The sequence below is a fragment of the Cryptotermes secundus genome, unplaced genomic scaffold (assembly GCF_002891405.2).
Source record: "Cryptotermes secundus unplaced genomic scaffold, Csec_1.0 scaffold180, whole genome shotgun sequence".
Classification (NCBI taxonomy): Eukaryota; Metazoa; Arthropoda; class Insecta; order Blattodea; family Kalotermitidae; genus Cryptotermes; species Cryptotermes secundus.
Window position 1 is genome coordinate 668,561 of NW_019718619.1, and position 23,254 is coordinate 691,814.

A 23,254-nucleotide genomic window follows, 5' to 3' on the forward strand; every position below is an offset into this window, starting at 1 on the left:
AAATGTACATCCCTCTGTTGCACACGTACGCTTGGCTGGAATCTGTTTACCGAGTCGTTGCCTAACAACGGGAAAACACATCACAATATATACATGAGCAGTGGGGAACTGAACGGGAATGGATGCCACGTTTTGGACAATGGAATCGGCCTCAGGCTCCGCTCTCTTCAAATACTGAAAGAATGCATTCAGCAAGGAACAATTAGTTTCTGTAGAAAGACCCTTCTGTACATACTTATTTCTTATTCAGCAAAAAATCTGCGCACTTTCTTCATCAGAGGGTTGCTAGAAAAGAATATTTTGTGCTCATTTCCTTACTCCGAAACCGCGAGAAGTTTTCACTCTCGAGATCCAAATCGTTTCTCAGCCCGTGACACCGACACATGTACAAGTTTATTATTTCTGAAACCTTTCCCATGGAGACCCGAGTTTCCAGAATAAGGGATGTGTATTTCGAAAAGTTGAAGCTTTGTGCAAAATAAGACACTCCTTTAGCTAGTGTTATTCTGTTATTTGCCTATTTTTTAAATTGTGTTATTCTCAGTTGTCAGGATATTATTGTGAGGGTTGACAGTAAAATAAGATCGATAGCTTCCTTTCAAGCTTTCAGTGAGCTGAAGACCTCTAGCGAGGGGTTGTGAAACTGTCTGTTCGAGCATTGAAGGGAGTGTGACGCGCATGTGTTCATCAGCAACAAAGGTTTGCATTCTGTGATTCGCGTTCGGATATAAAAACTTGCACCAGCGTTTCGAAGGAACTTTCTAGCTACATCTGAAAGGTAAAAAAGCCCGAAGATGGAGGAAGCAGGTTCGTCGAAATATTTGCACCTGTCCACAAAGCTATATGCAGGAAGTTTTAATCTTGAAACTTTATAGAAACCTCTGGGATATAACGTCGTGTAGTCCGTTAAAAGCCAACCGACGTTTCGGAATAAGATATCTTCATAACTACCGCTGTGAGAACTTCAGATCCTACACAGCACTATATCCTAGAAAACTCTTCATAACCATCGCTGTGAGAACCTCAGATCCTACACAACGCTATATCCCAGAAGACAGGACCCTTCATAACCACCGCTGTGAGAACCTCAGATACAACACAGCACTATATCCTAGAAAACAGAACTCTTCATAACCACCGCTGTGAGAACCTCAGACCCTACACCGCGCTATCTCCCAGAAGACAGAACTCTTCATAACCACCGCTGTGAGAACCTCAGATCCTACACGATTTATATTTATTTACGTACTATAAATTGTCGAATTAGAATGATCAGGTCAAGGACGATGAGATGTGAAGGGCATGTACCACGAATGGGGGGAAGAGAAATTCATACAGGATATTGTTTGGGTAAGTGAGAAAGAAATAGACCACTGGGAAGACCAAGGCGTAAGTGGGGGGACAATATTAAAATGGATCTTAGAGAGAAAAATTGGATATGGATTGGATTGATCTGGCTCAAGATAAGGACCAGTGGAGGACTCTTGTGAGTACGGTAATGAACCTTCAGTTTCCGTAAAATTCTGGGAAGTTCTTGAGTAGCTACACAATTGGTGGCTTCTCAAGAAGGGCTCAGCTCCATGAGTGAGTGGGTATAAATTGTCGAGGTTTAATAACGCCCTGAACGCGAAGATTACCATTGTGAAGCGGGTGGCAAGCGCGATATCTATTTCATATCTCTGCCTGCTAATCTGCAGTGGATTTGTTCCGGTATGTGTTGAGAGAAGCCGGGATGGTACCGCCAGTTAACATAGTCTTTGTACCGCTTTCAGTCTATGGCAGGTATCTCAGGCTTCATAAGTGGCTTCGGCTTTCGCGACTAGGCCGTGTCGAATGTTCTGAGTGTTTCTACGTTTCGGCAAACCTTTAGCACTCGACGCAGCCTAGTGCCGAACCCGAAAACCTTATCTTAAGTTCCAGCTGCGAAATTTCTAGTACTGAAATCTCTGGCTTTGTTACTGCGCTCCTCACAATGGAGCCCTACAAAAATCTGGTGATCACTTCCCTTATTTTAAAAGATTCATCAAGCATGGTATCTTCAAATTCATACGTGTATGTGTCTGTATGTATATTTCCCTAAAGGAGTTTAAACCAAATTGTCACGTGTAAGGGGTAGCGTGACTAACAATTGTGGTTTCTGAATTTGACGATTAAGTTACTTTGACGTCACTAACACAATTACACTCGGTTATAATCAGGGCCCGGATTTTGATGACATGTCATCTTTTTTTCCTTGTATCCTATGCGATGCTCTTAAATATATAAATCTGGGATATGAGCTGCTGGTTACAGAAATGTACATTTTATAGGTAATTTTTTTACATTTTTAGGTTTAAGGTTCTTTGTTCATTTTGGGGGTAATTTTTTGGTAAATTTTTGGACTTTTAAGGGTATTTCTTGTCATTTTTGGCCATTTTAGGGAATTTTTCTTGATATGTTTTCTGAAATGTGAATAACATGGAAGCGAAGTGTTCTTTCTTTTCTCCTTTAGGTCATTTTTCTGGATTTTTTCTGTCATTTTATAGGTCATTTTTTTTAATATTTTCAGGTCATCAAAATCCGGGCCCTGCATATTATATTTTTGGGTCATATTTTAGGTATTTTTTCTGGATTTTTTCGCTCATTTTATAGGTCATTTTTAAAATATTTTCAGGTCATCAAAATCCGGGCCTTGGTTATAATAATTCACACATTCAACTCCTTCTGGATACCGAATCCCTCACTGTTGTCTGCATCTTGGGCCTTTAGTCTTCTGGAATTCTCTCGTACTCTGGTTCTTCTTCCGGCTTGTGTCTGCTGTCATATTCTGTCTTCACTTCTGCACTTCTCATTCTGTTATATTCGACATTCAGACGGTCTAAAATACACCGCGAAGGGTTCTATTTCGCGTTTTCGATGCAACGGTCTCCAGCCTGTTGGTTGCCGCGGGAACTGAAGCGGTTCTATATCCGTTACTAGGAAAATCCTACGCGAAACTGCCGCTCAGCAGGTGGGGGGTCGCGGCCTTCAGGCGTCGCGTCAAAATATGATCAATTTTCATAAAACCCAATGAACATCTTACTATTCTGAAATCTTTATGATCATGAGCAATACCAACTTGGAACTGTAAGCTTGTGTTTATCTTTCGTTAAGACCGTGTTTCTGTATGATACAACAGAACACAATTGAATGCAGCTTCAGGTGTGAGTACAAATTGAGATTGCACCTGCCTTTGAGTGGCAAAGGACGTGAATAATTGTAACTAGGAATGGGATATCAGGTTTTGTATGGGAGTATGAACATATTTACACATTTGAATGAGGTATTAGTTAGTAGAACTTAAGGTCCTCACAGCCGTGGTTATGAAGGTTTCTCCGAAAAGTCTGTTGACTCTCAACGGACTACATTTTGTTGTAGTTCGTTTTCTGAATATTACAAAGATGGCGGCTGCAAGATTACCCAAAACAGCCTTTCACAACTTTGAGATAGTGGAAATCCTGCACATAGATTTATTACTTTTTATTATTTTACATGATTTGTCCACAGGTGCAAATGGATCTGCTACGGTAGGCATCGGCACTAAACGGCTAACAGACCGCACCCCTGTTCAGTGAGTGCCCTGTGGTAATTGTGCAGTCGATTTGCGGTCGATTTGTGTTCTCAGTGTTCTGTTCAGTTTTCATATTCTTACGTGCAGAGGCTTGCGCGTGATTTGCGAGACCGGTTTGGGATTGGATGATTGGATTTATTGCACTGTAGCCTACATTGTTTATCTTCCGTCAAAATTGCAACACTTTTACATTCTACACTTCAACACTACATGTTTCGGCCTCAAATGGCCATCTTCATATGTTTTTATGTTGCATATATTTTTTACTAAAACTCTGTTAAAAACTGCTACACTATTTTAATTCGTGTTCAAATCACACGCTGTAGTCTTCTTAAGTAAAACGAGATAAAATCCTGTACAATTTTTGTTACGTATTATTTCACCTCACACGGGATGTCGTCATTTTTGTGAATGTATCAAGGTGTTTTTGTCGGTAGCTTGCCCCTCACGTTCGTGGTCTACTTTCAGGTTTTGACTGCCATATGCTCCTGGTTTGTGTGTCCTTCCTCCACAGCATGCGGTGTTGTCTTTACTAGTCTACTACAATTGCAAAGGGATGCTGAAATACATAATTATTGCCCCGTATACATTCACAACTCTGGACTACAGGCAATACAGCGCTTTCGCTGATTTACATAAATTACAGTTCACCGTTGCACATACACTAGGATTCTCGGTCTTCACTAGTCGTATTCTGGCAACGGATTTATATCAGTCTCACTGTAACTTCAAATCACACATGAAGTCTTCTTTGCACTGCCTAATGCCCTTCTTGCCATTATCGCCGACTGGATTCGATTTCTCTGCTCCCAAGTTCATATCCCGGCAGGCTGGTGTCCCGAAACTCGACTCTGCATTTCTTCTTTGTAACCACTTTGCACCGACCGAAAGGATGACACGCTTCATGTGTGATTTCAAGTGAAAGTGAGACTTAAGGATTCATCGCGTGGATACGAATAGTGAAGACTGGGAATCCCAGTGCGTGTGTAACGGTGAACTTTAAAGTGTGGAAATTTCGATAGCGCTGTGTCGCCTGTAGTCTCTAGTTGTGTGACTATGGTGCCAGTAAATCCAATCATCCAATCCGAAACCCGTCTATAAGTCACGCGCACACCCCCTACACATGATAGTACGAGTATGCATGATAGAGATACAAGCAGCAGTTTTTAAAACAGAATATTAAAAATGTAATTCCATTTGGAGAATACGATGACGAAAATGTAACTATTCCAATTCCCCTTGACTCACGTACCATAGCATAATTAGTATAATTTTCTATTCTTTTTTATGTCCATCCGTGAAAACAAAACATCTAATGTTCTTCTCCCGAATTCCTTGTAAATACCCAGTTCGAGCCTTCTCTGAAATTACAAAGTTGCTCTTTCCACTACCTTTACTACTTTTCAGCACTAACAGGCCTAGTGTCGTCATTACGGCTGCTCCCACTCCAGTTCCTACGCAATACACTGAGTTTTCGGTAATATATATCTAGGCTGTTACAGACCTTTCTTCGGGCACGTGGTAACGTAGTTGGTTAAGGTACTATGCTACAAGCCGGAAGGTCGCAGGTTCGATTCCCAATGAGATAATTGGATTTTACATTTTACCTAATCCTTCCATCCGAACTATGGCCCTGTGGTCGAAGTGAGTACCAAGAATCTTCCTTCCGTTAAAGAGCGGCCGCCGCGTAAACTGACAACCTTACCGACAAATGTGAACCGGCTGTTCAGACATTTTGGAGCCTCGACCTCTCACAAACCTATGGAACTCCTCGACGTGTTACAGAGATAGCTTTACCTTACCAGGCCTTGCATTACTCTGGTGTTGCTCTCAACGTAAACGGTGGTAATATTTATGTCTAACAAGATGCTAGAATGTCACGATTTTGGCAATGGACTGGTGACAATTATTAGCCCGTTCAAATAATTATCCTTACAAGGTAAAATTGTTTCTGCTGTTTCAAGCGTCGAGCCATGAAGGCTTATGGAGGAACTGAGGTAAGGCTCAAGCGTTTTGACTTCGTACTACATGGATGTGAGTAGTCTTTGTCAGATTCTAGACCCGTTATCACCTGTACCCGTTACACAGGAGGTTAGACTGGTCCTAGAGCCGGTCTGGATTTGACGACGAAGCAGGGGATGAATCTCGTTCGTCCAGCTCATAATTGGTCACTTTACTATACTGCAAGCCGGAATGTCGAGGGTTCGATTACCGATGAGATCATTGGATTTTTCAATTGACCTAATCCTTTCAGCCCTGGGGTCGACTCGGTTTCTAGGAGAAATATGTACCAGGAATCTTCCTTGGGATGAAGGACGGTAGGTCCATAAGACTGAGAGTCTTACCGCCAATTGTGAACCGATTGTCTAGAAAATGTTGGAGCCTCGACGTCTCACATTCCTATGGGCCTCCACTGCTTGTTATAAAGATAGCTTTACCTTTCTTTTTACTGAGATACTCCGATTCGTGTACAATTCCGGGATTGCACTTAAAATAGGCATTGGTCTTTTCATCTTTCACGCTTTATGGGAACCCATTGATCCTTTCCACACGCCAATATGTATGGACTGTAATGTAAGCAGTGTTGCTGTAAGAATCACATTTACCAGCCTTTGAAAAATATTATCATACAACCTGCAGTTGCACATTTGTTATTCACTTGATAAAGGTGGCCCGAACAGTAAAAAGAATGTTTCAGGATGTGGCTAGAGAAGGACTGGGAAGAATATTATAGCGGTTTTTATATTTCTGAAACACGGAGAACTCAGCCAAGTGGAATTCAAGAATGAAACTGAGATAAGCACCTAGTGGTTGGCTTCCCTTGTGCGTAAGAGACAGATCAATGGTTCCAACGAAATGGAAAAGAGAGATGTAACAAAGTTTATGCTAAAGAAGCATCATTAAGTCTGTGACAGTTAATTACTACGGCTGGATTCTCCATCTCGTACATTCTGTGGATCTGGTGAGCGCTGCAGTTTCTGAGAGTTCAGCTCTATGTAACGAGAAATATGAAACTCGTCAGTAATATTGGAAAAATTCTAATTAATGTTTATAGCGGCATTTTAACAGTATGAGATAGGGATATACCTGCAGATCCTGTTAGTTTATTCATCTACTTGAATATACGTGTATTGTTCATTCATTACAGTAGTACTACTTGTGGTTTTTGTGGTGGTGGTGGTAGTAGTAGTAGTAGTAGTAAAAGCAGTAGCAAAGGTAGTAGAAGTGGTAGTAGTGGTAGTAGCAACAGTAGCAGAAGCAGCAGTAGTGTTTGCGGTGGTAGTAGCAACAGCAGCAGTAGTAGTAGCAGTAGCAGTTGTGGTTGTGGCAGTAGTAATAGTAACAGTAGCTGTTGTGACAGTAGTAATAGTAGCACTAGTGGTAGTAGTAATGGCAGTTGTGGTTATGGTTGTGGTTGTAGTAGTAGTAGTAGTAGTAGTAGTAGTAGTAGTAGTAGTAGTAGTAGTAGTAGTTGTTGCTGTTGCTGTTGTTGTTGTTGTTGTTGTTGCAGTAAGGTGCATAATCACCGCCGAAGATCTGGCATTCCTTATCTCGGACTTAGAAGAAGTGAGTGGTCAGCTTCATGCTTCGGTCAAAAGAAATATAAGTGGATGCGTTACCTCAGCCTAACGACTCATATACTGATTAGCATTCCTGCTTCGTGTTGATGAGGCCCCGAGTGTGCGCTTCGGCTTAGGGGCCGGCTATAAAGAGATACCTCGTGATTTGTCTCATTCCATCCAGGAAAATTCGAGTATACTCTGTCGAATTAGGTCACCGCCCCTTCCTTTCAGATTAGTTTCGCTTCTTTAGCGATCCTATCTTGAATGCTGTATATGTTTAGCTATTCATGGCGTCTTTACATAAAGAAAATTATGTAACCCTATTGATTCTGCATCATAAAACGGTAACTGGGTCATTTCTACTTAAATGTGACCGGTCTGACAAGCTGTAAGATATGTGTCACTGACCGAGGTCTTCTGCCAGTTGTGGTAGTCCTGGTAGCACGTCAACGCAGAAAGGTTGGCAACAGACAGGACATACCAATGAGCTCGTTCATATTACTGCTCAATAGATGGAGGCACTGACGTAAAGTTGCTCAATTGTAATCTATTCTTACGGTATGGGCTATTCCGAACAAGAACACATTTTTCATGAGTCAATTCTTATCGACGGAAGAATGTGTTGCAGGGCTGAAACAATAAGTCTGGTAAGTGATGGCTTATCGCGCCGAGAGAAACAGAGCTCCAGCTTTTCAACGTTGTCAAATCTCGCTCTTGAAATTGAATATATGCATCACCAGTGCGTTCTTGTGACCTGGCAAGGCCATGCATTAAATCTAGCATATTATGGGAGCTCTTGTTTGTCTGTCCGAACAACAATTAACGAGTCACAAAATAATCTTGGTCTATGACTAGGATTACAGAACAGAGTTAGCAGTAGGTAACAGTATAATAGGATTAATAACAACGATAATTATTGTCGTGGACCCCTGAAATTTATGCAAATTACCCGGCTACTCGCCAAGCAATGATTTAATTATGCTGGATTCGAGGCTCTGACAGTGGTGACTACGAAGAGTTCTGTCTTCGAGGATATAACGACGTGTAGTTCGGTGAAAGACAATCGACGTTTCGGAGGAAAATTTCATTTCAAATTTCAGGGTCTAAGAGTAAGACAAGTGGGAAACCAGCATGGAGTAAGCAACGAGCTTGCTGCTTCTTCTCGGTAACGCTGTCAGTATCTCAGAATATATAACATCAGACGGTGGGATGAATAGTGAATAATGAATTGGAACTGATTTGGGATAAAGCAGCAGTGGCCAGGTCGAGGTGTTATCTCTGTCTTTCGCTGGAGGAACTGAGGGAAGCCATAAAAGCAAGTGCCTGCTGAATTCAGTTCTGGAGCGCTACACGTGCACCAGCTTGCTCCTTGAATCTCTTCTTGAGGTTATAGAATCTTAAAAATCATTCATAATTGGGAGATTGGGACTAGATATATCAATTGGACCCAATTGAGTAGGTTTTACCTGAAGACTGAGACAGAATCTAGTCTCCGAAACGTCGTGCATTTTAAATAAAAACATAAAAATGGATATGTTCAGAAACACAATAATTTTATAAATATACCATCGTCACAAATATTTATCTCTTATAGCCTCATTAGTTAAGCAAACAAATGGAACCTATGTGAAGAGAACTTTCTTTCGGTACGTAGCGCCGTGTAGTTCACCGACGTTTCGGAGGAACGTACTACCTCAATCAAAGAGTAAGCCAGTCAAATAACGAAGAGGCTGTGCTTATTTACTATTTCTTGCCACTGTCGACTCTTCGACACTGAAGTTGGAGGCGGTATGTTCCTTCGAAATGTCGGCGAGCTTGGACTGGACCACACGGCATAACATCGCAGAAGACGCGGTCTTCATAGTCACAGATGTGATGACCTCTAGTTTCCCAGTTAGTAGTCGTGTCAAATAGCGTTTAAAATAAGAAACTCTTGTTTACTGTTAAGTTACTGCAATATCGACTGAACATACAAAACCTGCTTTAAGTTTGCTGCTTACCAATAGATCTTTCATGGCATGTAGCGTATAGTTATGAGTCTTTGCAATAGATGGCGCCGAAGTTGCATATTGTGCTTGGCCGTTTTTCTACTTGTCAGCTGTGTCTCCCCTCTTCTGTCTTCACCAACACGCTCCGCCCATAAATCAGATTGACTCTCCCTCCATTCTCTTGCTCTCTCCTTCCAGCCGCCATGTTGACAAGATATAAACAAACCATAAATCTCGACATTAAAAAGAAGTCCACCTTCCCTCGCCTGTTTAACTAGCAGTAGCGATGTTGTAGTGTTGCCTCGACAATGATGTCCCTTCGTCTTTCAGCGACAAAACATTTTAACAGACACTTGCACCAGGAATTAACACGTATGTAGACCCACATACTTCAGCGTGTAATAGTGAAAATGATTTATACGGCTTCATGATGGGGACTTTAGAAACGACAATAGAATGGACACCGTTTCTACAATAACCGTAATCTTTACTCACATCAGATTAATTAAATATGACGGAAAATGAATTACTAATACAGTTATGAGTGATTAAATTTTAATTGATTTATCAGTTCTCCAAAACAATTAAACTGATAGTAGTGTTATAAAAATGACGTACGTAAAGAGATGTAGGTAACATATTTATTACCTGACAGATTTTTAATGACGAGAAATGCGAATAACTCTTCTAGTAATTATGTTCTATTCATATGACGAAAATAATTACTCCCAATTAGCTGAGTATCCGATGTCACGTTACTAGATGGCTTAACTCAGTGTTATACACACAATACGTGCTTATATCAGTCATCCTGAAAACAACTGTGAATTTATATTGGAAGATATAAGGTAAATTGCCTCTTTTTTTGGATTTAATATAGTGCCATAGAAATAAGAAATAATAATGGAAATTAAAGAGAACCTACTCAGATCTATAGACCGGAATGCTGACATAACTGAGAGATCCGAAATACGTGCAAATGATTCGGGAACTAGTCTTGAACAAATAAACGTTTAAAGTAACTGGAAACTAAAGCTATCCCTGCAACAGCCCGTGAAGGCCCATAGGGATGTAAGACGTCGAGGCTCCTGTACCTTCAAGACCAAGGGTCTCAAAACTACGGCCCGCGATGTGATTTTATCCGGCCCGCGAAAGAATTGTGCAGAAATGCGCCAATTGACTAATTTTCCAGTGGGTACTGGTAAATGTGATTCCGAGCTTATTGACCTGACATATTATACTGCAGTTCGGTGGCTTAGCTGTGGAAAGGTTCTTTCGCGCTTCTTTCAGCTCAGGAATGAAACTGATATATTTCTTACCGAGAAAAACCATCACGAACCACTTTTATCTGATACCAAGTGGCTTTGGAAATTAGCATTTTTTGCTGATCTGGTGAACCATATGAACCATTTGAATTTAAAGCTGCAGGGTGAAAAAAACTTAGTCTGTGATTTATTTGCACTTATCAAGGCATTCAGAGCAAAGTTGATACTTCTGGAAAGCCAAGTGAAAAATTGTAACTTTGTTCATATGCTATACTGTGCAGAGTTGCATAAAAAGGGTGAAGCAGAATTTCCTTCCTCGTTTGCAAATTTAGTCATTTCAGATTTGAAAGAACAATTTCGGAAGCGATTTGCTGATTTGGATTCCAGTGCTCAGGAAATTACATTGTTTCAAAATCCGTTTGACTGTGATGCTGCAGATGTTCCAAGTCAAATTCAAATGGAAATTATTGAACTTCAGGAAAATTATCATATTAAAGACAAATACAAGGAAGGAAATTTGATCGAATTTTATAAATTTCTGAACTCTGAGCAATTTCCAAATTTAAAGAAATTTGATTGTAAATTTATCTCCATTTTTGGGACGACATATCTGTGTGAACGAACTTTTACCCAGATGAAGTACATCAAGTCTAAATACAGGGCAAATTTATCAATTAACATTTAAAGTCGCTACTTGTGATTAGATTTTCAAAATTTGAACCTCAATTTAATCAGATTTTAAGAATGCAAAAAGAGTTCCATCATTCACATTAATTGTTTTATTATAATTTGTGATGAAAATATGAGCATTTGCTGCTACTGTCTGTTGTCATTAATATACGATAATTTATTCTCACGTATTTTGTATTTAGTTTATGAAATTCTGTGCTTTCAATAAAACTCATATACCTAGAGTTATTAGTTTCTCATTTTATCCGGCCCGTTGAAAGTGCTGAATTACCTAATGTGGCCCGCGGTTCGAAAAGTTTGGAGACCCCTGTTCTAGACAATCGGCTCACAGATGGGGTAGTATTGCCAGACCTACGCACCGGCTTCCATTTACCCACCAGGAAGATTCCTGGGACTCATTTCTGTTAGAGGCTGCATCGCCCTCACTGCCATAATGCAGCTGGAAGGATTAGGCCAAATGAAAAATTCAATGACCTCATCGAGAATCGAACCAACGACCTTCCGTCTTGTAGCATACTGCCTCAACCAAGTAAGCTAACAAGTACCCTCATAAAGTAACGAGATACATTTTTTCTTGATGTTAAGCTTATAAATTATATCATGACCAACAAAAAGGAAAGCAATATATTGTCATATTTATTATAACTTCCCCAGAAATTGGGAACGATGGTTACAGTTCTTTTTATTAATTTACATAGCCTATTTGTGAGCGGAAGCTGAGCTCACACCTGACGTATTTATTGGCATACCTAATTTATTTTCCACCACTTCAACTACAAACCACGGCACAATGAAAACAAATTTTTCAGCCCAAGATAAAAGCTAACACACCAGTAGAGAGAGAAATAACTCTTATATATATATATATATATAACACACACACACATCGCAAAAGTGCCGGGCACCAATTCGCATCTAGTCACGTTACAACAACTTTACAGGGCGTAAACCAGTGAGGTATAATATCATAAACGCCTTGTGCTGACTAATCACCACACACCTCCACACTCCATAAAACATTTGGCACCCCCAAAATGTCTGCAACTGCTACGCTTACCTACAGAACACACCAACCAACAACTTAAACACACTCGCTCCCTTTACTAAACCTTATCAAAAATGTTTGCCTAAATTACTGGACCTACATAATTTCAGCCTTTAACATATAACATATCTCTTCGTGAATATTAATGTTTGTATTTCATGAAAATTAAATGTAAAGGATAAATTCATTTTAACTGAAAATTCAATGATGGCCATGTGTTCAGGAACCACCTGATGATTATCTCTGCAGGTCGAAACATGCAGTGAGATGCACAAAATATCGGCATTGTAATCAGTAATTTCGGAGAGTTTCATGGATTCAGGCCTAGGCCCAAATGAGGGCTGTAGCGTCAATGAAAAGAAAAAATCAGTAAATTAATTGTACTGACGGCCCCTAAAAGTAACTGAGTTGTTTCGTGGTTTGCGCAGCAGTAAGAAATCAAAATTACGTTTCTGAAAACGTCAAAAACAGATTAGATTTGCGTATGATTAGCAATGTAAACCAAATTATTTAAACACAGGGCCTAACTTGAACATCTGTAAACTGGAGGTTAATTTTACCTCTTGTTTTGTATGCGTGGTCTGTCACATGAAAGGAAGAACGTACATTGAGAGTAGAGTGTTCAGGAGAATATTTATCTCTGAGAGAAAAAGCGGAAGTAATAGAGGAAAATTACAGAAAGTTCACAGCTTGTACGCCTGCTTTTCACCATATAGGCTACGAGTAGGGCGATAAAATAAAAGTTGATAAACTCGATGGAACACCTAGCACGGTTAAGGGAGAAGAGAAATAGATAAGATATGTAAGATTTGAGGCTTTCACGGCGGTGATTATGAAGAAAGCAGTCTTCTGGGATTTGGCACCGTGTATATGTGGTGTTAACCGACGTTTCGGAGGAACGTATCGCCTCCATTTTCAGGGTAGAAGAAAAAATATAAGAAATCTGCAAAGCGAAGAGACCGTGAGAACCGGTAAAAGCAGACAGTCTGCTTACACGGTGCCAAATCCCAGAAGACTGCTTTCTAAATAGATAAGATGTTTATGCGAAAAGCTGATGGGAAGAGACCACTTTAGAGATTTAGGTCTCCTGCCCGCCAGAATTTCCAGGGCTCTCAGGGCCTCCCCTAACTCTAACTAATGTACCAGATACTGCTGAAGACCTTCCTTCCCCCACTCTCACAAACTGTGCGACTTGGTAATGGTGACGTACAAGAAAAGTAGATGAAGGACAATATTAAAATGGACTTAAAAGAAATAAGGAGGAAGATGTGGAGTTGATTTATCTGGCTCAAGGTACAGTTAAGTGTTGGATTCTTGTGACCAAGGAAATTAACTTCCGAGATCCATGAAAGGCAAAGATTTTGTCCGTAAGATCTGTGGTCTTCACGGCGGTGACTATGAAGAATGCCGTCTTCTGGGATGTCACGCCGTGTACATCTTGTGTGAACCGACAAATGCCGGTATATTACATCTATTTGTCTACAGCTTGTTCCTTTCAAATCCTTTCCAATTCATCAACTTTCATCTACCATTCTACCTTCCAACCCTGTACTGTCTTGATACAGAGCGCGTCGTTAAGTACCTACGAAAATAAAATAAGTTGTAGGTAAAGGTAAAGCTATCCCTGTAACAGGCCGTGAAGGTCCTTAGGTTTGTGAGACGTATTATCATAGTGTGTGGTTGGAATATCTTCGTGTTCTTTTCCATGTATCCAACTCTTATGTATCTGTAATAGCCCATTCACTGAAAGTCATGAAATACTTATTTTTGTTATGATTTTAAATTCCTGCTTCTTACTTATATATAGACGTTGCGGGAAATGTTGGTATGTAGTATCGGGAAGTTACGTAGTACGTACTTCGATATAGTCGTTTGTAAGTAAGTGTGCTTAGTTAGTATGGTGGATATCCCGTAATTAAAACACGTTATGGTATCATATGTATTACTGGTACTGGTATGGGTTGTGTGCATACCTACATGTGTGACTTACTTATTGTGAATATGGATATTTAGTGTATCGGGTGTACTGCGCAGTGGTGGGGATTTTGTGAACTGGAACTTCTTATGGAATACGATATATGTTACAATATAATTTGATGTGGTGTAGAGATTAAATATTTGGATTCTAATTCAATATTCAAACATGCCCTCTTGCATTGAATGGTTACCTGTTTGTAGCTTGTTTCCCGATGTAACTTGTTTGGGTCGTTGTAAATGACTAGAGTGTCTGTGTTATGGGGTCTCTTGTGCGGTGAGGAGGATAAAGGGGTACGTGGTGGGCGGGGAGATCAATGGGTGGAAGGTGGAGGTAATTTCTCTAGTGTTGTTGTATGGGATAAGGTAAAGGTAAAGCTGTCTCTGTGCTTAACTAATTAAGCACTGCGCCATGAAGGCGTATGAGGGAGTGGATATATAGACCCACGTTTTCTTGACCACGACACAAGCTGGTGGTGAGTGGCTAACATCACGCCCCGGCCGCTTTTCCCTCCGTGGAAAGAGCCTCCGTTCCCCGTTGGATAGGAGGCTGGTTGGGCCCCAGAGCCGTTCTGGGCGACTTTATATATATATATATATATATATCCGTTTACTTGTACAATCGGTCCATATTAAGGACCATAAGTAGCCTGCATCTTGTGAAGTACTTAATCTAAGGCTTAAATACTAATAAAAGAACACGTCAGGGAGAGTAATGCTCCAGTGAGCATTTTCTAGGGATCTATTTCGAGTATAACTTTATTATAGTACGCATTGCATTTATGTGAAGCGCGTCGTTAGGTCGGTGGGCTTATGCCTTTTCGGTCTTCTGGGCTTGTCTGCGTCGTTTAATAATGTGGTTGCCAGTTCATTTGGATGTGCTATTGTCTTGTCTTTATATTTGCTGCTGATGTTTGTACGTAGTTTCTTCCCGTACTGGGGTTATGCCTAGAGCGGCATGTCGTAGTCTGTTTGGGACGTACCAGGATGCATTGACTCTAGCGCGAAGTATTTCATTTTGAAATCTCTGCAACATTTCTATATTGGATGTACTTTAAGTCCAAATAGGCTTCAGTATTGCCTTGTAAACTAGGAGTTTATTTTCGGTTAGACAGTTCTGACTTTCTGCCAATTAGCCAATGCATCTGACTTAATTTAATATCCAGTTGTTTTCTTTTGGCGAGAATATGTGTGCCCCAGGTCAATCGCCTGTCCAGGTGAAGGCCTGTAAGTATTTGATTGATTCCTCTTGTGGTATGCATGGACGACTTGGAGAAGAGAAAATTCTTGACCCTACTGGACTCGAACTCCAGTCGCTGTATCGACTACGCTATCCCGGCTACTGCTATATAGGAAATGTTTTTAAAATTACATCAGATATGGAGTTGTCGGTGTCTGTATAGGCGTCGTACATTTCTTTTTCAGATAAAATTAATATTATAGACATGGAATCATTCTAATGTGTTTAGTAGGTGACCCTTCTTTTTAATGTGGAGTATTTTCATTTTTTTCTTTTGTTGTGCAGGGTCCTATGTACGTAAATCAATCCATTTTGAGTATATATTCAGCAATATATCGCAATATGTTTGTGAGTGTACCCGATGATGGTCAACCACGACCGAAACATACAGCAGTCAATATAATAAAGTGACTGATCTATTGATATATTCAATTCTATCGCTTATTAGATAGAACAGAATCAACGTGTTGTGTGAGAGCGTAAAAACAATATTTATCATATTCAAACTGAAACAAAATATATATATTACTTTTGAAAGTCGACATTACAATTCAAGTTTAAAATTTCTTTTATTAGAAGAAATGTAAAACGGGTTTTCTTCTCCACTTCTCAAAATTTGATAATGTCATAAATTTTAATCCTTCTTTGATTCCGGAATAGTCTACTTCGACACGCTATGCTTGACCAAGGACAAATCCTATTTTACTTGATGGAAATGACTGTACATCACAGCTGACAGTTCTAAATTACACTACGCTTGTGCTTCGCCCTGCCGGATTACTTTGTATGTTCTCCTTGGGCAACGAGCAGCAGTACTGGGCTTTCCTACGCAAGTATCGGATTGGTTGCTGCAGCGGTATCTCTCCTTACCGTATTCGAGAGATATTTACTCTAGTATTGGCCAGGTTTTTCTCAGTCCCTCCAAAGAAGAATGCCATTAGAGTACCACGCCTATGCCACGACAGGTTCTTTCCGTATCCGTTTCCCACAGTCATTCCTCTATCATCCAACCATTCGACGCTACAGTTTGTAGTTTAGTTTTTTGCATTTTTAGTTTCTCTGGGTGGGGTGAAACTGTGTCCACTTGGTACGTGAGCCATTAATTGGCCTCTTGTAGCAGCCGCAGGTGATAGATGACCATGAATATGGAGCAGTCGGTGGAAAGAGAATTGGTAGAGGAAGCCGAAATACTCGGAGAAAACCTGTCCCAGTGCCACTTTGTCCATCACAAATCCCATACGTCCTGACATGGGCTCGAACCGGGCCGCCGCGGTAGGAAGCCGGTTACTAACGGCCTGAGCTATATGTAGTCTACTTACTGAGCGCGTAGTTAAATAATCCGTGTGAAACAAAGAAAAGGAAACCTACGCAGTCTGTGTGATGTGGGTAAAATTACAGTTCTTCGTGGTTATCAGGTCAAACATGATAATTCTGTGTTGATAGTAGCGAAAGTGGGGTTTTGTATTGTCGTAATGTAGTGTAATTTTGGCATCTTTCACCGAAGCTGTTTGTGTAGGCCTGCAAAAATCGTGTTAAATTCAGAGTATATTGCGAGGCCATATTGCTATAAACTTAGAAAACTGTGGACGACGTTTGTACCACTTATGGCGGGAATGAACACCGAATATGTAATTTTGGTGGGAAAAGTGAAACATGAGAGAACTAAGTGTAGATGGAGGGATAATATCAAAATGAAATAGTGTAAAGGTGACGAGAGAAAACAGAGTCCAGTGGTGACCTTTAGTGAAGACGACAGTACTCGGCCAAGTTCCTTGAGCGGCTGACCGACACTTACGGTTACTTAAACACAGAGAAGTTAGTGTCTATTTTAATTAATTAATTCCATTTCCAAAAGCAATTAATAAATGACAGTAATGACCACAAGAATTATTAGATGAATATGTCAAAATAAGATTTGCTACAAAATGACCTTTAAGAGGAATATAACTAACCCTTTGTATTAATATTTATACAGATCTGCTAGATCTCTGTATGAAGGTCATAAGTAAATGAAAGAAAATTATATTACAAGAAATAATTATAGGCGACAAAATTTTACACATTTCATTGCCTAAAACTAATCGGGTATTTAAAAAAAAACAGAGACCTTCAAGATGTATTTCTGTTAACTGGATTAACAAAGAACATTTCTGTTGCTATGAAAACCAGCCATTAAAGGGAACTAACCAGTAAGATTAAATCGACAGGTCTGGAACAAGTATGCGTCTTTTGAGATATTTAGAGAACTGTTTGAGACCATGAGCCTGGAGGGATTTGGAAAACGGCTTAACCAAATGAAGGAACAGATTCTCAGCTAGTCAAAAAGCTCTTAATATTTTATGGAATCCGAAAGTTCTTCGATACGAGTACACAGGAACCCGCCACTGTAATATGAACCTGTGCTGAGGCAGATGAATCATTTCCACAATTCCCTTACATAGAATTTCCCTACGATCCGTCTTAGCATTCCCGCGTATAGGCCTTTATGCTTTGTACCCCAAATGCCCCTTTCCTCCCGGTTTCATTCCGTGTGCTTTTTGTGAACAGTTATATCATATGGGATATAACGTCGTGTAGTCCGTTGAAAGTCAACCGACGTTTCGGAAGAACATGTTTCCTACATCTTCAGCGACGAAGAATAAGCTAAACAGGGAAACCAACATGAATCCTATAGCAGCCAGATGGAGGTGACATATTTCTCTGAAACGTATGTTGATTTTCAGCGGTCTACTCGGCGTTGTATGCTGGAAGATAGAACTCTTCGTAACCACCGTCGCGAAAGTCTGAAACCCTACAATTTTTGTGTTGCTATATCTCATATCCTTAAGGCAGATCTGGAAAATTCAAGACAAGTTATTACGAATAAGCAAAATAATTTAGGGGAACTAGCAGAAACGTATGTTGTTTAAGAATGGATGTACATAAGTGGGTCCTTCAGCGTGTACAGCAGAGAGGACTGTGGCAGAAATGAAGGATGTATAGAATCATCAGGAATGAGAGCTATAATATGAAATTTATTTAGGCAATTAGACAAAAAGAACGGAAATGCTTTAATGTCTGAATCATTTCAAGTTGGTAATATAATTAAATAGATTATGACGTAAGTATATGTATAAGATAAATACATGGATGATGTAGATAACATTGGTGAAGACAGGTGGCTCCAAATAGCCTCAAATTATAGACTCACTGGATGAAGTGCAAGAGGCAGACCGAGCAGATGTTGGTTCTTTAAGTCTGTAGAGAGACTTTAAGTTATCTAATCCTTAAACATAATAGGGAAAAAATTACAAAGACCGCAAATCAAGTTGAATTCTGCAAATTGTCTGAATTCTTTGTATCAAATATGAATAGCTTATGACGTACCTACTTATCCAGATACAATATTAAGTTGCTTGTTGGTAAAATTAGCATATTAGTTGTCAAAACATAATTCGCACATTATTTTTCATATTATGAATATGAAAACAATAAAAAAAACCCGTGGCTTTAGTCCGCAAGCAAACTATACCGACCGAGCTACCGCCACTTGTCGACGAAGTTAGTGCCAAATTTAGCGGATAGAGGGTGTAGCGTGGTTAGCGAAACGGATCCCCACGGCCGTTAATTTCGGTTTTCTAGACCGGAGCCGCTATTTCCTTGAAATAGCTCCTCAATTATCCTCACGAGGCTGAGTGGGCCCTGTTCCAGACCCACTACTTCTCAGAAAATCTGGTAGTGCCGGAAATCGAAACCGGACCTCTGGATTTGTAACCAGGAACTCTGACCACTAGACTATAGATGCGGCCATAATGTGGATATTATCTTGCATAAATTAAAATTTTGATTATTATATTTGTAGAGAATCCTCAGCTCTTTCGGCAAAGCTGGAAATTATTGTTATCTGTTTTGAAATTGGACGGAGAGCAGAAGAGCATTTAATGGTCTTTTTTCCATGATTATAAAACGTTATGGGATATCATGTTCTCACGAAGGGAACTGCAGAGATTTCTGCATCTTGGTTCTCCTTTCCTCTTACCCGAACCACTTTTTTCTCTGTGTTCCTTTTTCTCTTCTACCCTGAAGAAGGTGACACATTTCTCCGAAACGATGATTCTTAACTACTAAACTGCACGTCGTTATGTCCCAGAAGCCTCTGATCTCTAAAAAATATTAGTCATCATGTCCAAACAATTTTTCAGTGCCCTCAAATGCAAAAACAAACAAAGTCTTGTTCGAGGCGAGATGCGCACATTCACAATCTGGGAAACATTAAACAAAATGCCTTCAGGATGCGTCATGAATAGTGCTGATTGTTTCGTCTGGTTGTTATTATTATGTATCTTGAAGGGATTGCTATTTACCTTGCAGCAAAACAAACTCCCTTCGTAAGACTCTAATTTATTAAATTCATTCTTATGCATTTTAATGTGCACTTACTAACTCCAAATCACATCTGTACATTCTGCGTATGGATATTACAGAAATGAATTACAATTTCTAGTAAATAACCGTGCAGATCTGATAGCTGGTCCTTGTCTGCGCTCCGTAAACCCGTGTTTAAACATCGATCAACGGAATAACGTCAATTTTCTTTGTGTTTTAAAAGGAGGCATAGAAGGAAAAAAGGAGCAATAATCAGTCGAAGCAGTAGAACTTCAGATAAAAATGGAATATGTCCATTTTAGAGAATCTCCAGAAAGTAGTGTTGATATGATAACATTCAAAACAGGAAACATAAACACTCGGCAGGCAAATGGTCATTGATCGTCTGACTGCTATTTAAACTCCTATCCATATATGGTCAAAACTTCTCCAGAAGTTCTGCCGTAACTTTTCCTGTTCACTCAATAGTTTTTTTTTAAATCCTATGTTATATTCAAAATATTTTTGCTCGCGTCTGTTTCTAAGTAGCAGCAAACAAGATCGCAGACATTGTCCAGTAAGCAGTTGTAAAATAGCGTCAAATTTTGGAAGATCAGTAAGGAGCAAACATGGCCGCGCCATAGCTCAAGCGGTTAGTCGCTGGCTTCCCACCGCGGCGACCTGGCTTCCATCCTGGGTCTGATCAATTGGAGTTTGTGGTGAACAAAGTGGCACTGGGGCGGGTTTTCTCCTAGTAATTCGGTTTCCCCTGCCAATCTTCATTTCACCAAATTCTCCGTCATCATAATCGCCCGTGGAAGGCTACAATAGGCCAATCAGTGGCCGCCGTGCCGAGTGGACTCAGTTGGACTCAGGGGCAAACATATATAATTTAAATTTCAGCGTCTGGCTCTTCGTGGATAACACAAGTTTACCCTAGTAAGCAATACGAAGTGTGTTTCTGCTCTTGTGAGTGTGTGAGTGTGTGTGTAGAAGACTATCCTTTAAAAGTAAAGGTAAAGTTATCCCTGTAACAGGCCATGAAGGACCATAGTGTTGTGAGACGTCGAGGCTCCCACATTTTCTCTAGGATATCGGCTCACAGATGACGGTAAGGTTGTCAGGCTTATGCGCCAGCAGACTTTACCCCCCTCCAAGAAAATTCCTAGCACTCATTTCTGTTAGAGCCTGAGTCGATCTTAGGGCCTTAGTGAGGCTGGAAGGATTACGTGAACTGAAAAAATCGAACTCATCGGGACTCGAACCATCGACCTTCAGGCTTGTAGCATAGTGCCTCAACTAACTACGCTACTACCCTGTAGAGATATGAATGTAATGTTGACTACTGAAATGCATGAAGGAGATAGGCTATCTTATTATCGTCCATAATCCAAAATATTCTATTTTCATTTCTTTCAGTGGGGGGGGGGTGAATTTTTGATGTCGATGAAAATAGCCCGAAGAAGCTCCAGAGAGCCCCCTACTAGCTGCAATGCACGTAAGCTGCTTTTGCATGAATGAATTGCTCTAATTTCACATGGCTGCCGGTGGTGGAAACAGCGAGCTTGTCTGTCCGTCTGGCTATCTCAAATGCATTACGCGCACTGTGTATTATAATTTCATGGTCCCGGGTGAATCTTGATTGAGTCTGATTGGCTACAATTTGGTGCAAGCTATTTCATAGCTTCCTTCTTCTTCTTCTTTGACACTGCTATGAAGGTGTTCTCACGCTTCAAGCACTAGAATTTGCTTTGGGGTTTAGACTAGGTATAATTTATGTTCTCATGTAAACAATAGGTAAAGGTAAATTTGTCCCTGTGCTTATCTAATTAAGCACTACACAATGAAGGCCTATGTAGGAGTGGATGTATAGGTCCATATTTTCTTGACCTCGGTACTAGCTAGAGGTGAGTGGTCAGCTTCACGCCCCTGCCGCTTTACCCCCGGTGCCCATTGGATATGAGCCTCGGTGGATGCTAGTACCGATCTGGACGATATGGAGAACAACAATTTTTTACCCTATCGGGACTAGAACTTCCAGCCCGTAGCCAGACGCTATACCGACTGAGCTTTCATCCTCCTGTTACGTAATCTTTAATGACAGAGGCACAGAATTATTCCAGCAGTTGATGCAGTGTAGCTGAATGTATTTTTACCGTAATCCGATTAAATTGAAAGTCCTCACAACTCCGCATTGCATTATGGATCAGTTGGCAACAGTGTAAAGCTTTCTGTCTAGAAACGTACCCGCATTTAACTGTTGTTAAGTATTGTATATCTTTTAGTTGATCGTCGTCAAACCGGTAGTTAATGTGAAGTTCGTGCAGCTGCTGTTGTTGTTGTTTTACATTTTGCAAAAGGAAATGTTACTGTAGCAAATATTTTTGAAATCTATTACCATACAACATTTCAGTTTCATAGATGAAGAGCTGCTTTTGCTGTTTCCACTCATAGGTTTGTGCATCCTCCATGTTGTTACTACCGGCTGTAGGATATTACAACGTACAGGATTGTGTGTCCTCCAAGGCTACAACAATACCACTCTTCGTGAATATCAGCAACTTGGTTTGAAAGTTGAAGAGAGAGATCACGCACACAGATATCAGTGCGATCTGATAAACATATTCTTCCCTCATTAAGAAGGAAAATGAGCAAAAGTCGTGGCTAAAGTTCTGAATTAAATGTCTTCAAACAGCGAGGACTTGGCCATTTTTCTTAAATATTACATTATTTATAAGTGTGAGGGCCGGGAGAGCGCAGTCAGTGGAGCAACTAACCACGGGCCGGACCACCGAGGGGTCGGAATTCAAGTCCCGACAAGGTCAAAAATTTACTCTTCTCCATGTCGTCCAGACCGGCTCTGGGGTCCACCCAACCTCCTATCGAGTGTGTATCGGGGGCTCTTTTTCCGGGGCTAAAGCGGTCTGGACTTGAAGCTCGCTCCACTCGCTTCAAACTAGTGCCAGGTCAAGGAAACGTGCACCTATGCATGCACCCTCCCATACGTCTTGATGGCGTAGTGCTTAATTAGATAAGCACAAGGACAAATTTATTTTAATTACTTATTAGTGTGAGATTAGTAGACCATGCTTTAATATAGACCCTGGCATGTAGGTGTATCCTATAATTTGCAAACCTTGACTGAAGTCTTACATTCTTTCATACACACGCGATATTGAAACATTTTGAATGGATCCCGTGGCAGCAGTGTGTCTGCAGGAACTTGAAGTAACACCTGATACAGAACTGTAGTGAATATTTTTCAGACACAGAGTTGGCTTTTTATTTTCGGAATTTCGGAATTTTACCCACAGTACCGGCCTAATATTTTCATTTATTTCTCAGAATAACGGTCATTAGTCCAATGATTCTTGCATTTTTAATGGCTCTTCCAAGCCATTTAGGGCCTGATCTCTTATTCAGTTCCAATATAATTTTACACAGACTGTAGGACTCTTTGGACGAGCGATCAGCTAGTCACAAGACCTCCACCTATAGACAGAAAAACATAGACACAGAATAAACACATATACAAACCAAACAATCATAACTTAAG

At 40.3% G+C, this 23,254-nt stretch overlaps 1 protein-coding gene across 1 annotated transcript in view; it reads left to right on the top strand.

The window, feature by feature from the left end:
* The window catches only part of LOC111861940 (zinc finger CCHC domain-containing protein 10-like), a 26,274-nt gene extending 19,055 nt beyond the window's left edge, over positions 1 to 7,219 (top strand). The window contains exons 2-3 of the mRNA XM_023846928.1: positions 6,738 to 7,003; positions 7,101 to 7,219. Of these exons, the coding sequence (XP_023702696.1) occupies positions 6,738 to 7,003; positions 7,101 to 7,219 (385 nt within the window). The remainder of the gene's footprint in view (positions 1 to 6,737; positions 7,004 to 7,100) is intronic.
* Positions 7,220 to 23,254: the final 16,035 nt, after the last annotated feature.